This window comes from Gossypium raimondii, chromosome 10 (assembly GCF_025698545.1).
Source record: "Gossypium raimondii isolate GPD5lz chromosome 10, ASM2569854v1, whole genome shotgun sequence".
In the NCBI taxonomy this organism is placed as follows: domain Eukaryota; kingdom Viridiplantae; phylum Streptophyta; class Magnoliopsida; order Malvales; family Malvaceae; genus Gossypium; species Gossypium raimondii.
This window is the reverse complement of record NC_068574.1, coordinates 3,892,159-3,908,691: the sequence shown is the minus strand read 5'-3', so window position 1 is coordinate 3,908,691 and position 16,533 is coordinate 3,892,159. Positions and strand designations below refer to the sequence as shown.

Genomic DNA, 16,533 nt, shown 5'->3' with positions numbered 1-16,533 from the left:
TATTTGTATAATTTACCCTTAAATTTCTGTAATTGATTAATGATTAATTTCTACTATTAATCCCTATATTTTATAAAAATATGAATTTAATCCTTATAGTTTAATAAAATATCAAAATAATGTGATAGCAATTGATTTGAGTAAATGAGATGCATGGGTTTGGTGGGTTCTAGACTTCTAGTGTAGTAGTGTATGCTAGATACAGATAATTAATAAATATATTAATCAAATAATTAAATAAATTTAAATGAAGTAGTTGTATTCAACTACTCTTTTCCATTCTTTAATTTTCTAGTTAATTCGATGGAAAATATTTAATTATTATTGGTTTACGCAACTAAAAAGGGTAACACTAGGAAAAAGAAAATCTGAAATTTTTTAGATCTCATATTAGTCGATTGAGTCTTGGTTCAGTTAACATCGACATTGTTGCTGGTGTAAGTGAACATGGTTTGAGTGCACTGAAATATATTATTCTTTTATTTAAGGGCTAGAGACGTACTATTGGTACTTCTAAGTATTGTATCAAAAAACAAAAACTAAAAATTATGTTGCTATACTCGTATAAAAAAGAAGTAAATAATTTTTTTTCCTTAACAGAGTTATCATTTAATTATTTGATTTGATTTTGTAGTGCAAAATTTAAATTGTACTTTTACATGAAAACATATTCCAAGATGCTGTTTAAAATTTTAATTTATCTGTTTTAATTTTTCGGATTTAAAATATAAATTTAATTTAACATTATGAGAATTTTTTGTAAAATCTTTAGAATAATTATTTGAGATCAAATTCAAACTCTCGTACCTATAACATAATATTTTTGCCAATAGACAAAGAGATCATTGACTACAACATAATTCTTTTTATTACATAACTATCAAGTAATTATTTTTATTTTAAAATAACACATCATTTCCGTTTTATGGGTCATGTTTAGGGTTCGTAGCTGCCCCTTCCAATAATGTCGTCTCCAAGGTTCAAACCTAATGGTCAGAGTGTTCACCACCCCAGATGTAGCTTAGGTTCAAATCGCGCTAATCGCGTTGCTACTAAGACTTTGTCCTCCTGTTATAATTCAAAAAAACAAAAAATTGAACCATAATATAGATGGACTTGGGAACATTATAATTTTAGAAGAATTCATCTCAAAGCTTGAGATGAGTATTAGACATAATTTACTTAGATTAAAATTATCCACATAATCTTTTACATAAAATGGGATTCCACCTTAACCTTTGTCAACAGTGTTAAAATTTTATTAGCTAAATAATTAACTTTGGGTTAGTTAAAAAAAAATACCTGGTTGGGGCTTAGGTTGAAACTTGACTACTTGAGCATAGACATTTAATCAAGGATTTGTGACAGTTTGGTCTGTGGACTGACAACTAACATAAACATAGGCCCAAGCTTGCTACTAAACATCTGCTAAAGTAGTAGCAGCATTGTACTAAAAATTCCCAAGATCAAAAGGATTGCTCAAAAGCCTGACTGAAGGGGCTTGGAGATTGCCAGATTGGAACATGTAGATATGGTGAGATTTTCTATAAATTGGCTCAATGGCCGCAATGGCTCGAGTTTGAGTAAAAAAAATCGAAATATCGAGATGTTTGAACGGGTTATGCAATGTATGCTAAAGAATCTTAGTTACTTGAAATTGAATCGAATTCTATTTTTGTTTAATTTATAATTAATTTTAATTATATATAAAAATAATATTTCATATAAAAAAATAGTGAAAATAACTTAAAAAGTTTTTGAAAATTTGTTTATTAGAAATATTTATGAGAAAAACTCTAAAAGTTTGTCAAACTTTATTATATTTTTATTCTTTCAAACTTTAAATAGCGAAACTGGTGAATACCAGAATTGTTCTATATTCATCTTTAAAAAAAATGCCACTCAGAGGATGAATGGAATGACCTTATGATGTTAATGGTAAAGTTGGCCATAATCAAAGTGAAGAATAAAGGCACCCCCATTACCTAGTGAACGGCTAAAATTACTACCTAAAATGTGGATTCCCTCTTTGCTTCGCCTGCTATGCTAAGCTAAAAATTCTTCCTTTAAAGCCACACGACGTTTCTTCTTTGAAACATTTTCTACTTCTTTTACAGGTATCTGATGCCTTCAACCAAAGACATAACTTTCACATTTTCTTTCTTCTTTTTATGTATCTATTCAAAGTTCTGGAACCGTATATTTGCAGTATGATTAATGCTATAAAAACACATGAAAGTACGATGCCAAGAATTTTCATTAAAGTTGATGGTTTCGGCCGCAGGGTTTTTGGTTAGAATGATAAGATCGTCAAAAAACGTTTTCCACCGTGCATATTGCTCCACTTGTTCAGAAAATAAACAAAGGTTAAAAGAGATGAATCAGTTGAAAATTTCTATTATCATAGTTCTCTAAGTCACTAAAGAACATAAACTTCCTATAGATCTTTAATGGTGTATGTATAAGTTTGGTTACCTTTATCACCAGAGGATAGGTTATCAAACAAGTTATCCCTGGCGACAGGTAGTAGACAGAAGCAGAGAAGAGTTATAAGTTTTACTCACAAGAAATCCTTACTGATATAATCACAATTTCCTATACTTGTAGGGGCCCCCATCTCTGAAAGAAGATGACGATGATGATGAAGACAAACCGTTGCGGTTAAACTCGGCCTTGTCCTTCTTAAATGCCCTTTGAACGTCCTCCTTAAGCTCCCTGAAGCGTGATCTCTCTATCCTTTGCTCTTCCGGGGTGCCAGTCTCAAGGTAAGACAAATCAGGAAGGTCATCCTCCATGAACTTATCGAGCACTTCCGAGCAATGAGGGAAATAGCGCCGACCCATCTCCACTGTGAAACAAACCAACATAATAGATTTAAGAAGTTGTGAGCAAATTTTGTTTGTATCAATTTCCAACAGAGAATAGCTACTAAAAACTACTTGCTTGAACAGGACATAGACAAAAAATGAACCTCCTAATGCAAAAATAGAAAGGATGACATGGAAGAGATGCATGGACCTGAATATAAAGATATTTAAAGCGCAATCCCTCACCTGTTTTCATAAGGGCTTGCATCCTAGCAAGAAGTCTTTGCTTCTGCATAATGGGTGTCTCATTCAAATCAACCTGCCTTAAGTTTCCATTTGAACATTTTGATGGAAAGCCAGTAGCTAACTCGGAGGTTGTTTCGGCATGTGCTATGTCAATGGCTAGTTTTGCTTCACTAGGGAAAAGTAACCTTGCCAATGCCACTGCAATAGACAACACCACTAATGATTAATCTTCTACAGAATACAAACTCGTAATAGGAGCACTTGCAGAATGAATGCACTTTTAAGTGCAAGTAGTTAAATCCGAAGGAACAAAACCACATCTTAAACCAGATTATAAAGAGAAAATTTACATGCTTGACTCTATCTAAAAGTCGACTGAAAGAAGCCTACCGAGTATTTGATCACATTCATACTTTTTCGATTGAAACATAGCCTTTTATTGGGGCATCGTAAATGGATGACCAAAGTACAAGACCTACGACTTATATCTCAGCTAGTTCTACAGCATAAATGAAATGCTGGGAAATGCAATATGACAAACCAATTAGAGAGAGCCACATGAAATCCCCCGAATAAAGTAATACCTCGATTCTCTAGGTACAGAAGTCTCATATGCAGATCATCAGACAATGCATGGGAAGCAACAGAAACATCTCCAGCCATTGGATTTCTCCTCATTTCCCTCTCTAAAATATCAATGCATATCCGGTCTTTATTCGTTTCCTTCCCTTGCTCTGTCTTGGCATGATAATCCTTTGGTCTTGTCAACCTCCGGCAGATGTTAACAGCACTTTGTCCATCAAATGTCAGTGTTGAGGCAGATGCCCCTTTTGCTAGAAGTGCCATTATCACCGATGGTTCTTTTCGCATTGCAGCTATGTGAAGAACTGTGTAACCACGAGAATTCCGCAGATTGACATCAGCCAGACGCAGGCCAAGTACCTCAGAGACAACTTTGGGGTCACAATATGCTGCAGCATAATGGAGTGCAGTAGCATCATCCAAAGTTATGTCAGACTCAGTTAAAAGTAATTTAACAAGTTCGACATCATCAGAATCCAATGCTTTATGTATTCTCCGAATTCTTTTCTCTTGCAAAGGATCAACCACTGCCTCATTGCCTTCACCATCAGAGGGAGACTTGCGGCGAAGCAACCGAATACTCTCCGTAACTTCATAAGGAAGCTCTTTCTCGATACAGATGCTATCAAGATCCGACCTTGCTACTCTATCAACACATTGAGAAACTAGCTGACTGCATTGACAGTGGAAAGCAACCACGAGGATTGGGATGATATCCTCTAGGAGAGCCTTCTCAACGAAGTTAAGAAGCCGCCGCTGCAAATATATACAAAAATGAAATCAGTAGGCATTCTCTTGTTCTAGTCGAGCCAACAATGTTGTTTAATTACCATATCAACATAATGGTTTCTATTATATATCAAAGGTATCCATGGAAGCTTACACTGAGTACACATTCAATGCATTTACATCTATATATATATATATATATATAAACTATTACTATGATAATCACAAGTCAACACTTAAAATTGATGCCCTTGACAAGTAAACAAAGTTGCTAAAAAATCAAATCTGCATGATTTTCTACCTGAAAAAGTGGAACAAGCTCCGGTATTTGAAATATGGATGATGCATACATCAACTCCACGGCGAAACTTATGGCGGGTCGACAAGCATCATGAGCACAAACATTATCAACACAAGTTGAAACCTCCATAGGAGAAGGCTTGAGCTTTCCAGTATACAAATAACTCAAGAACACCTGGAAAGCTTCAAGTCCAATCTTGCCATAAGGCAACAACTCAGACATGTTATAACTTGGCTTTCCATCTTTCTCAGAAGACCCAGATCCTTCCTTAAAAACCTCATTGAAAAACTTACTCCTAACAGCTAAAATACATCTATGAACACCAACAGCAACACCTTCAACAACTATATCAGCATCACTAAAAACAGGACAATTGTCAACAATTAGTTGCTCCAAACTAGAGCTGAGCTTGGTCAAACTTAAAGCTTCAAGGTTAGCCCCAGTTTCAGGAACAGAAAAAGGGGGTATATTGTGAGTGATTGAGCCATTTGATAGATGAGAAGATGAACTGAAACTCAAAGAAGATGATGGCTCAGACAAATAAGCCATTAAAATCTTGAACAAAAGCTTAATTCATGAACAAGAAAGATCCAAACTCTGGTCCCAAAAATCCAACCTTTTATTGCTATTGAGCCAACAGAAAAAAACATAAAGGAAAACTAAATCTCGAACCTAAATGTAAAAGAAAACTGTGTACAAATCCGAAATAGTATTGTTAAACAAAAGTATCAAAACTAGCAATTATTCCTATATAGTTTTGGTTTTTTTTTCCTTCTCAGAAAATAAGTTTTCAGACAAATAATACTCAAAACCGAATCATTTGAACAGAAAAAAAAATCTATACTGATATCATCACAATAATTTTATGCAACAATGAGATGAAACAGAAAATCCCAATTTGAATTTTTTTAAAGAGTAAATTTTATTAAAATACATGGCGGAAAACAATTATACTGAAAGCATAAAAATACAAACTTGCTTGAATTTCCAAACGTTTCAATTGACATGATAAGTGGGAAAAAAAAAGACCAGAAGAAAGGAAAAGTTTTTAAAAGAAGATCAGGAATCAGATCCTAAAAGAAAGAAAACGCATTAATTTTCACCTAATTAGCTCTATAAAAGATGCAGAAAAAAAATTGAACTTGTCAAAAAGATCTCCCCCGTTCTTTTGATGAAGAAAATCAAAAACTTGAAAGAGAAGGGTAAAAAAGTAATTAAGAAAAATGCAGAAAATAATAAATAAAAAAAAAAAGAAAAATAGTCCCCACGTCCGTCCGGAAAACGACGATTATTAGGAAATTTCATATTTTTTGGCTTGTCATTGTGGAATTGAGAGGGTGAAATGAAGTCGTTTAGATGACGCTAAAGGTGACGTGGTAAATTATGGCTAGGTTCCGATGACGTCATCCATGACATTAGTTTTGTGGGCTCCTTATTCGCTGTTACTTGCCAACTGTCAACTGGTTTGGATTTTTTTTTCTAATCATAATGTAGGCCCTAACTTAGAATAAAAAAAATAATAATAAAATAATTTTTAATTTTAAAAAAGTAAAGAAGTTTATAAATGATGTTTTGAGTGTGATATCAAGGTTTAGCTTTAAGCTCTTGAATATTGAAAGTAATTTAAAAACTTAAACTATAACTTATGTATTGGAAAATAGTTTTAAGCTTTTCTATTTTACTTAATTTTATTAATAAATTACTTAAAAGCCAATTAAAACTTTGGATTTGTTAGAGAAAATTTTTTGAAAGGAGAATCATAAAAACTTTTGATAATGTATCTAGGTGATGTATTGATTACAGTACGCTATGTATGTTATTTATTTGTGAATTAGTTATAAGTTATTCGATATGTCCTGTAATACTCCGTAATCTTGTTTCGGCGACGGTTTAGGGTTAGGGGTGTTACATTTAAAGTTATTTTTTTATTCTTAATCATAAAAAAAAGGTTGTGTGGAAAAAAAGTTATAAGATATATTAAGTATAAATTATCTAAATTTAGATAAATTATGGTTTAAAGGTGTAAAAAGCCTTTAAACATTTCAAAAAAAGTAATTAAGTTCTTACTCTTTTTTTTCACTCAATTGGGTATTTAAACTTTCAAAATACATTAAAAAAGTTGTAAAACTTTTTCAAAAAAAGCAATTAAGGCCATGCCTTTTTTTTTTTTGCACTCAATTGGGTACTCGAACTTTCAAAATGTATTAAAAATGCCCTCAAAATTTTTTCAAAAAAAGCAATTAAGTCCTTAATTTTTTCTTGCACTCAATTAGGTATTTGAACTGTAAAATGTATCAAAAATAATATTTGACCATTAACTTTAATAGTTGGCCATTAAAGTTAGCTGCCTTTAAATTTTTTTCAGTTAAAGCCACCGCGTATCACAACCACGGAGTGACATGTGGCAAAAAATTATAAAAAATAAAAATCAATAAAAAATATAAAAAAATTAAATTTTAATAAAAAGGATAAAAAATATTAAAATTTTATTAAAAATTAGAAGAAAAATTATAAGATATTGTAAAATTGTATAAAAATTATAAAATACATTAAAAAAAATCCTTTAACGATTAACTTTAACTCTGACCATTAAAGTTAACAACTCCTAGTTTTTTTAGTTAAAGCTATCATGTGTTACAACACAATATGACATGTATGAAAAATGATAAAATAAAATTCAATAAAAATATAGAAAAAATACAAAATGTTTTTTAGTACGATAATTTTATAATTTTTACTAATTTTATATTTCTTTATATTTTTATAACTTTCTTATGACTTTATAAAATTTTATAATTTTTCTATATTTCTATATATTTTATAATTTTTATGATTTTTATAAAATTTTACAATTTTTGTGATTTTTATAATTTTTCTTCTAATTTTTAAATATTTTTATTAAAATTTAATCATTTTTAAAACTTTTATTGATTTTTATTTTTTATTATTTTTTGCCACATGTCACGCTATGGTTGTGATATGTGGTGGCTTTAACTGAAAGGTTTGTTCAAGTACCCAGTTGAGTGCAAAAAAAATACAGGAGCTTAATTGTTTTTTTGAAAAGTTTGAGGATTTTTTTTATACATTTTGAAAGTTTAAATACCTAATTGAGTAAAAAAAAAGAGCTTAATTGTTTTTATAAACTTTTAGGAACCAATTTTATACCTTACATAGATAGAAAATAGATTAAAATAATAAATAAATAATAAAATTAACAAATCCTAATTAATTATATTTTTATTTTGCCCAAACTGCCAATATTTAATCTCAATAAAAGTTATTGAAAAAATCTCAATAAAAGTATTTATTGAACTGAAAATTTAATTAAAAACACCTAATAATTAATTAAAATTAAATTACCTATATTTAATCTCAATAAAAGCATTTATTGAATTAAAATTTTAATTAATTTTGTTTTTCAAAACACCTAAATTTCTCCTATTAACATTTTAAAATAACCAAATTACTCCTATTAATTTCAATGACTCCCAAATAAAACTGGTTTTATATTATATACAAATTATTAAGGTTTTCTAAAATAAATATATTTTTTCATTTAACATTTTAATTTTTAATATTAGTTAATATTTTACAATATTTAGATTTGAATTATTATGTAATATATAATATCATAATACTTTTTGTCATATTAATTTTTTTACAATAATTCAAAATATAAGAAAATATGGTTTTAGTCTTTATTTTAATTTATTAATTATTAATTAAATAATTTTTATGCAAACATATATTAAATAATTAAAACTAATTTATTCATTGCATGGATAATTTAACGATCAACTTTAGGCGTATTTTTCATTAAATAAAATTTATGGGTACTAAAGTTGAGTCATAGAATTTTTATTTTATTTTAAAATAATTTAATCTAATTTATACAAAAAAAATATCGTCACATTTAAAAAATGTGTACTACTAATAAAATAGATTAGGTGTATCTATAGACAAAAATGGCGTAACCCTTTGTTTTTCTAAAGGGCATATAAATTATTTGCAAAAATGTACCAACGTATTTTACTAAGTTAATAATAAACGTGAATAATGTGCATGCAATTGGTCAGTCGGCAGAGAGAGAAAGACTCACAATATTCAAGTTTGGTTACTTTCGATTTCCAAGACCCTTCCTTTCGCAGTAGCATCGACAAAGTAAAAATCCAATCAATTTGTTGAATTTGCGTTCACATTTGAGATATGACATGTAAGGATTGGATGAGGTGGAATTGGTTCCACCTTTACGTTTCCATTTATAAATTTATAAAAATTAAAGGAAAATAAATCAAATCAAAACATCACATCACATCACATGAGTTTATTAAATCGTAGTTTAATTAATATAAGTATTATTATTTATGCAGGAGAATATGGATTCGAGTACATTAAAACACATTTATGACTTAAGGAGAGACTATGGATGGTTATAAGTATTGTGTAAAAATATATATATGATCAGAACCTATAATAAAATTGTTCAAAAAAACAAATAAAAACTTAGATTGATTACGGAGAAAAAGGAAAATGGATTCGTATTCACGTGTATGAGAATTATACAGGAACAAGAATAATCTTAGATTAAAAATCGAAATAGATTTCTTTGGAGTAATAAAACTTTTCAAATTACAATACTTGTAGAGAGAGAATCGTAATAAATGCAAAGAAGAAGTATCTTTTACCCAGTAACGAAGGGCTTGAACTAAGATTTCTAGATGGATGAGATGAAGTATTAGTGTCTCTAACACATAATTAAAATGTGAGAATTTGTCCTCTAAAAAAAGAAATATTGAATGAATTGATTGTAAATTATGAGATTTTGCGGTTTCTGCCCATTGTGAGTAAGATATTAATCGTAAGGAAAATGAAATTTCCTCAATGACTGCAAATCCTGCCACTATCATTTGAGAATACAAATTATTATTGTGTCCAAAAACCGGATTTTGGTTGGAATGGTTAGCAGAACTAATACGATTCTGTTGATCCATTCGAAGAATTAAACGTTTCACAATTAGTGAATTGAATTTATTACCATAACCCTGATTTTTTTAAAAAAAATCATTGATTTATTTAAACCATGCTCATGAGCAAGTGCATAAATATACCCCCCGAAAAATAAGTGGTATAGGAAATCGTGTTAATTTTAATTTTTTATATTTTTTCGAAATTTAAAATTTTAGTATTGATCCAAACGGTACTAATTAAATCCATTTGGTTGGATAAATCATCCACCATCTTCATTGGTGTTTATCCTGAACAAGGACAGCTTGCCAACTCTGCCTATTGCATAATTTTGGGTTCGGCCTCACTCTGGTAGAGTTGATTTTATGTCTGCTCATTTATCTTTGTTAGGCTTTTCTTTCTCTGTTGTTTCTGTGGTGTTCTACTCTGCTGATACGGTGATGTTTTGTGTTTTTCCAATCATTTTATGAATATGTTTTATTGGCAAAAAAAAAAAACATTTGGTTATTTGGCTATTAATCTTTATCTATATGTAACGTTGTAGTTTAGTCCATATTCTCTAATTGAATAATTCTTAATTCCTATATTTTTAAATTTTAAAATTTCAATCTTTACATAAATAACAATTAAATCATTTTAAATGATATATGAAAATAACAAACTAATACGATACATACATATGATAATAAATTTACCATGTTCTAATTTAAAACACCTTAAAATATAATTATTGTTTGATAAATTTAAAATTAAAATAACCAAATAAAATACATATGTGTGTGGCTACAGGCCCCGAACTGTGATTGGAAAAAGAAAATGAGTCATTACACTCAAATATATTCCTTTCACACCCTAAAATTAAAATCTACATTACTTTTTATTAAAATTTTGAAGTTCTTAGATTTATTTTAGTCTATTATTTACTTTCTTTCTTTTTATATATTGGTATTGTATAAGTTAATTATTTCAGTTGATTTTTCTTTGACTTTTTATTTTTAAAGGTTAAAAGAAAGCTGTGGTTGGAATTGGGTCGAATCCGATCCCTTATTCATTTTCACTATTTATATATAAGACAAGTATTTAGTCTGTCGGTAATGTATTTTTATTCCACATGCATTTTTAAAAACTTGACATGTATTATTTTTAATATTTTATTATACTCTTATAGGACACTTGTCAACTCCCTAACCCTACTAAGTGAGTCTAAAATATTTTTTATTATTTTAATATTTTAATATTTTAATTTAAATTTAATAAAATAAAAATAATTTATGCAGGTTTTATAAATATATATATATATATATATTATAGAGCTTTTATAAAACTTTATAAACACGAGTTTTATTAAATAATTAACTAACGCAATGTATTTAATCGATTATACACTAAATTTTTGAAAATATTTTATTTCCTGTCACATCTGAACTTCTTTAGTCATTTATTTAAAACTTTTTAACTTTAATTATTTTAAATATTTTAATCAATTACATTTTATAAAAATATCTTTTAAAATTATTTTATTTATTATTTTAGGCACAATCGCGAGAACAATTTGTCATCCCATACTTTGTCAAAGAAATTTGACCTTATGTTTGTCATATTTAGTGGGTTCATATAATCAATGGAAAGTACTTATGATAATACCAATCAATCCATAGCATCCTACAAACCTTCAACTTGATCCCAATAATACCCAAAGTTGACACATGAATGGGACTCACCCCAGACAACTTCTTTAATTGAATACAGGAGCTGTAGTTTTCACACAATTCTCTGGTCAATAATATTAAGGCCTGATGTATGGACTTTTGTAATGTACGGTCCAATATTCAAAGGGCTTCCTGGTCGGGCCTAGCATCTTCCAAATAAAATGGAAAGAAAAATGGAGGCTGAAGTAGGGCTGATGAATTTTAGAGTTTATAAATACAACTATAATATAATTATCAATATATATTTAAGTCAGGATTAAATTAATACAAAGTATAAGCAAAATTCACATATGAAATTGTGTATGGTGGAACCAGAAATCCTTTAATAGGCAGTTAGAAGGTAGAATTAAACCAATACAAAGCATAATCGAATGAATAATTGAAATATATTTCGACAAAACCAATAAATGATGATTGCAAGACTTGAATTTGGATACTCAAAGACTCAGGGTGTCAACATTTGCCAGCAATACTGATACTTCGTTAGGAATAGACTTGAAGTTTTTCTTTTTAATATTTGAGTTCAAAATTTTGGATTTTAAAAGTGTTGATATTTGGTATACTGGCAATGCGCTTTTTTTGTTCCACAACAAGTCATAAAAAAATTGTTATGCGTCTCTTATAGAACACTTGTTAATCTCTTAACCTTTCTTGTGGAGTCTAAAAACTCATCTCATACTGTCAGTAGAGTTTTTAAACTTCACAAATAAGATTAGGGTTGACAAATATCCTATAAGAGTATAATAAAATACTTAATAAGTATTAAAAAAAGATACATAATAATTTTATAAAGTTACTTGTGAAATAAAAAAAGTATATTACCAATATATCAAAAACTTACCATATGTTTAAAGTATTATATTTTTATATAAAATTTGTCATCTAATTGATAATCTCATTATGAATTCTGATCACATTTGATTTTTTTTTTTACATAATGCCTATAATTACCCATAACCCCACCCCAATCTATAAATAGGAAGATAATGTACTTCAGCAGACTCGAACTCATATTCTCCTGCATTGGCAACAATGTCTATGCCAATCGAGTTAAGACTCAATCAGCAAAACCTTTTAATTTATTAAATACAAGTAGTTACACTCAAATCTAATTTTAAAAAAGTTATTTTTATATAAGTTATAAAAGTTATAAGTGTGAACATATATAAGTATTTGAGATGATTATGGTAAAAAAATTATTATATTATAAACCCTAAAATTATATTATAAAAATAATTTGTTTATCTTATAAAATTATAACAAAAAATATTATTTAAATCTTAAAAAATTTCTAAACTTCTGGAAAAAAATATTATTTATAAGAAGTGTTATATAAGTTTTGGATAATTTATAAAACCCTTTAATTTTTTTTTATAAAAGTTATATATAATAAATTTTATATTATTTTTTACTTAGGGTGGGTTTGGATAGGCGGTGTGTTTACCTGTGGTTAGTGTAAAAACAGTGGTGGTGGTGAGATTAGAGAATATAACATGAGACAAAAATCGTCCATCCAAACCTACCTTTAATTTACGTATTATAAAAGGTGATATAGCTTAGCATAAGTCTTTCTTCAAATTAAGTTTTTATAATTAAAACTATATACTATTTAGACTATGACCCCAAATATGATAATGTTTATGCTAATTATGCAAATAAAAATGGTTTCTTACACTAAATCTTTGGGTATGATACCATTCGAGGAAATAGTGCTAGACACAAGCATTATAGACAACTTGTGAACTCTTTAATTTGATACATTTAAGGCTTCGAAATGTGGTTGAGAAAACATTTGTTGTTCTAAAAAACATTTGCTATATTAACAACATTATCTCAGTATAGCATAAAAAAACAAGGTTGAATCATACTAGCATGGCGCTTATTTCATAAATTCCATGATAGGTGGAATTGAGATGATCTATACTTCGAAGAGCAAATGAAAGAAAGAGATATTAATAATCTTAATTATGTATATTTAAATTTAGATGATGATAAATTCAGTCAAATCCCAACAGATGATGATAATGAATATGTTAAATATTAAAAGGAAATAACCCAACAAATATGCATTAGAAGAAGTAGATAAAAAATGCATATGATATTTAGACTAACATGATACATATGATGATTTGATTTTAATTTTTTACTTGTTTAGAAATTACTTTTATCATATTAATAATTTTTATACTAAATATTTTTTTAAATTATAAATTATGTAACTTTGTAAATATAATGTATTAATTACTACTCAAATAATCATATTTACATTCAATTACTTTGTACTGTCTAAACATACCGAAAAATATAACATGTGAAATTATTATTCTTCTTTAAAATATATAATTCATTAGAGGAAATTAATTATTACCTATCTATCTGTGGAAGCCATGGACAGATTCCATGTATTGATCAAAATGGAGATGAAATTACTTATTTTAGCTCTTTCTTCCCCTCTTTGGAAATGTGGGGTTGCAATCATATGATTTCATGATTTACCAAAAAATGAAAAGGAAAAAGAAAACCTTAATTGAAATAAACCCGTTTAATGTGTTGGATTGTTCTACATTTTCCTTAAAAATGAATAGGAAAGAAAAGCAGGACATTACTGGGTTAGCATTTAGCAATCATAGCTACCCCAAATTCGAAAGAAAACAGATATAAAATCAGGGGAAAAGTTAGAACAGTGGTTTAGGGGTTGAAATTAAATTGTAATTTTTATTATAGTAAAAATGTAAATTTTAAAGGATTAAATCAAAATTTTATTATTTTTAGGAGGCTAGTGTAATTTTACCTTTATTAATTTAAAATTTTAAAAATTTTAAATAGCCAAAGTAAAATTTTTTTCATTTTAGGAGGGTCGGACCAGTCAGCCCCCCTAGATTCGCCTGTGGACAAAATTCAAGAAATTGAGGCATTTTTAATAATTTACATATATTCAGGTTAAAATATGTTATTCATCTTTGTACTCTTCACAAATTTGAAAATTAGTCTGTACTTTTATTTTTAGAAATTTAGTCTCTCAACTTTTTAGATTTTAAAATTTAAGCTCAATTGTTAACACTGTTAATTTTTTTAGTTAAAATTTTGGCGTGACATTTTGAAAAAAAACCTTACTTGGTAGCAATGTAAGTAAAAAAATGATATTATAATAAACTTTAATTTAACAAAATAATCTTACCAATGTTAATAGTTGAATCTGAATTTTGAAATCTGAAAATAAAAAGGATAAATTTCTAAAGACTAAATTATAAATTTATAAAAAAGCTTATTACATATTTTAACTTATATTTGATTTAAAAGTGTATTTTTAATTGTTTTTCTAGGAAAGTACGATTTAGCAGCCGTAAGGAAAAGGCATAAAAATTCAAATAGAATAAAATTTGACTTATTTTATTAAAGAATTTATTATACAAACGTAAAACATAGATCATAAGCATGTTGACGATATCCTACTGCTACTAATTCTATTCAGGTCTTAAACTTCTACAGTTTGATCAAAATTTTAGTATGTTTTTATCATTCCGATTTGTTTTGGTACATTTTGATTAGATCTATTTATAGATTGAGTCATTCAGTTTAACCCGAAGGTCTATTTGAAAAGTGAGAAAAGTTGAATAAAAATATAGGCCTAAAAATGGGATTTGACAAAAAATAAGACCCATTTTAGGCCAGGCCTCGGGTAAGGTCTTTTGGCCTAAACTCGATCCGGCCCAAATTTGCAAAAAAAATCTGTTTGTTTTTCCATTATTTTGCTATCATTTCATTATTATGTTGCTACTATTTTAATATTATTGTTCTTGTTTTCTTATTAATTTTTCTACTATTTTAAAGGCAATTTACTTGTTAAGTTGTGCCTATCTTAATATTATTTAAGTATAAAGATTTTTTAAAATTTATTTTACAATTTGTTGGGCAACATTTATTTTAATATTTTTAGTATTTTTAATGTATTATATTTTTAAAATTTTTTATATAATTTTTTTTAATATGGGCGGATTGGGTTGGACCCAATTTTTAGCATTTTTCAAATATCACATAATTTAATCTTAGAAAGGATATAACTAGATGTGCTATCTTGATCCTTTTTATCATAATATCCACAAAATTCTGTTTTTAGAATTAAGGTTAATTCTTTTAAAAGATCCTTAGGGATTCCTATCTGGTTGATTAATTGCCTCTTTTGTTCTTTACCTTTCTCAGATTATTCCCATCGCCTGAGAAATTGTAGAACATCTCCTTAAAATGTTCCAACTAAGTAATTTAAAAAATTTTCTTTTGACCATGTGTTGTTGTTTACAACAATAGTCATTGACTGTGCCCAATCATCTATAATTTTTTCATAGTTTGAAATAAGAGTATCAGTCAAATCTAAATAAATTCCTCCTTGGGCCACATTTCTTTTATTTAAATCATCTATTCTTTGTTGAATAGGTTGATTAGAAGTTTCTCCTGGATATTCAGGTTTTACTTCAGTGGTTGCAATATTTTCGATGTTATTATAAAAAATTCTTATAGCATCATTATCAATTTTAAAATTTTTGTTTAAAGACCTAAGATAATCATCTGTTTGACTATCTGACTCTATTTTTCTTTTTCTACAAGGATCTGTTGGTTCAGTATCCATTAGTTCAGGAATATTTATTTCTTCGTCTACATTTTCAGATGAAGTCCATGAACACCTCTAGTTTCGATCAATACCAACTTACATCGATGCATATAAATCTGAACAAGTTGTTATAAAATTTGATTTTTAAAATTTTGTTCTTTACCATTTTAATTAATCTATAATTACATTTAAAATTAAAACATAACTATTAAATTAAGTTATTGAAATGTAATAAATAAATTTAAAATTTATATTTACATATAAATATAGTTATATAAATGTAATTAAAATATATTTGTATATAAAATTATAAATATATATGTAAAAATTATTAAAAATATTAATAAATCTAAAACATATTAATACGAGTAAATACCAATAACGATATCCCCACCAAAAATACAGGCTACCTTGATTGTAATTGCATTTGCAAACGAACAAACATGAAAATTATTGTGAATAATAAGGCCAATACTGCCCCGATGAAATATGTAATTTTGCAGCTAAGGACTAAATTCTAGCTGGCATTTTGTTTAATATATAGTACTCAATGTAGCAAAATAATTCCAAAAAGTTTGTACTACGTAC

At 27.9% G+C, this 16,533-nt stretch overlaps 1 protein-coding gene and 1 pseudogene across 1 annotated transcript; both read right to left on the bottom strand.

Annotated features, from left to right (window-relative positions):
* Positions 1–2,367: 2,367 nt before the first annotated feature.
* LOC105777089 (BTB/POZ domain and ankyrin repeat-containing protein NPR1) lies at positions 2,368–5,795 on the bottom strand. The gene is made up of 4 exons (XM_012600154.2): positions 4,666–5,795; positions 3,638–4,391; positions 3,054–3,251; positions 2,368–2,848 (listed from the first exon to the last, which is right to left on the bottom strand). Exons 1-4 carry the CDS (start codon positions 5,212–5,214, stop codon positions 2,586–2,588), a joined length of 1,764 nt encoding a protein of 587 aa, XP_012455608.1. The 5' UTR covers positions 5,215–5,795; the 3' UTR covers positions 2,368–2,585.
* Positions 5,796–9,074: 3,279 nt separating this feature from the next.
* Positions 9,075–9,805, bottom strand: LOC128033826 (maturase K-like; annotated as a pseudogene).
* Between the last annotated feature and the right edge of the window lie 6,728 nt (positions 9,806–16,533).

Bases quoted from the DNA above. Each gene is read 5' to 3' on its own strand.
- LOC105777089 (XM_012600154.2), bottom strand. From the start codon at position 5,214: ATGGCTTATTTGTCTGAGCCATCATCTTCTTTGAGTTTCAGTTCATCT. The intron at 4,392-4,665 runs GTAGAAAATCAT...ATATATTTGCAG, and splicing joins AGCTTGTTCCACTTTTTCAG to CGGCGGCTTCTTAACTTCGT. The intron at 2,849-3,053 runs GTGAGGGATTGC...TTTGTTTCACAG, and splicing joins GCAAGCCCTTATGAAAACAG to TGGAGATGGGTCGGCGCTAT.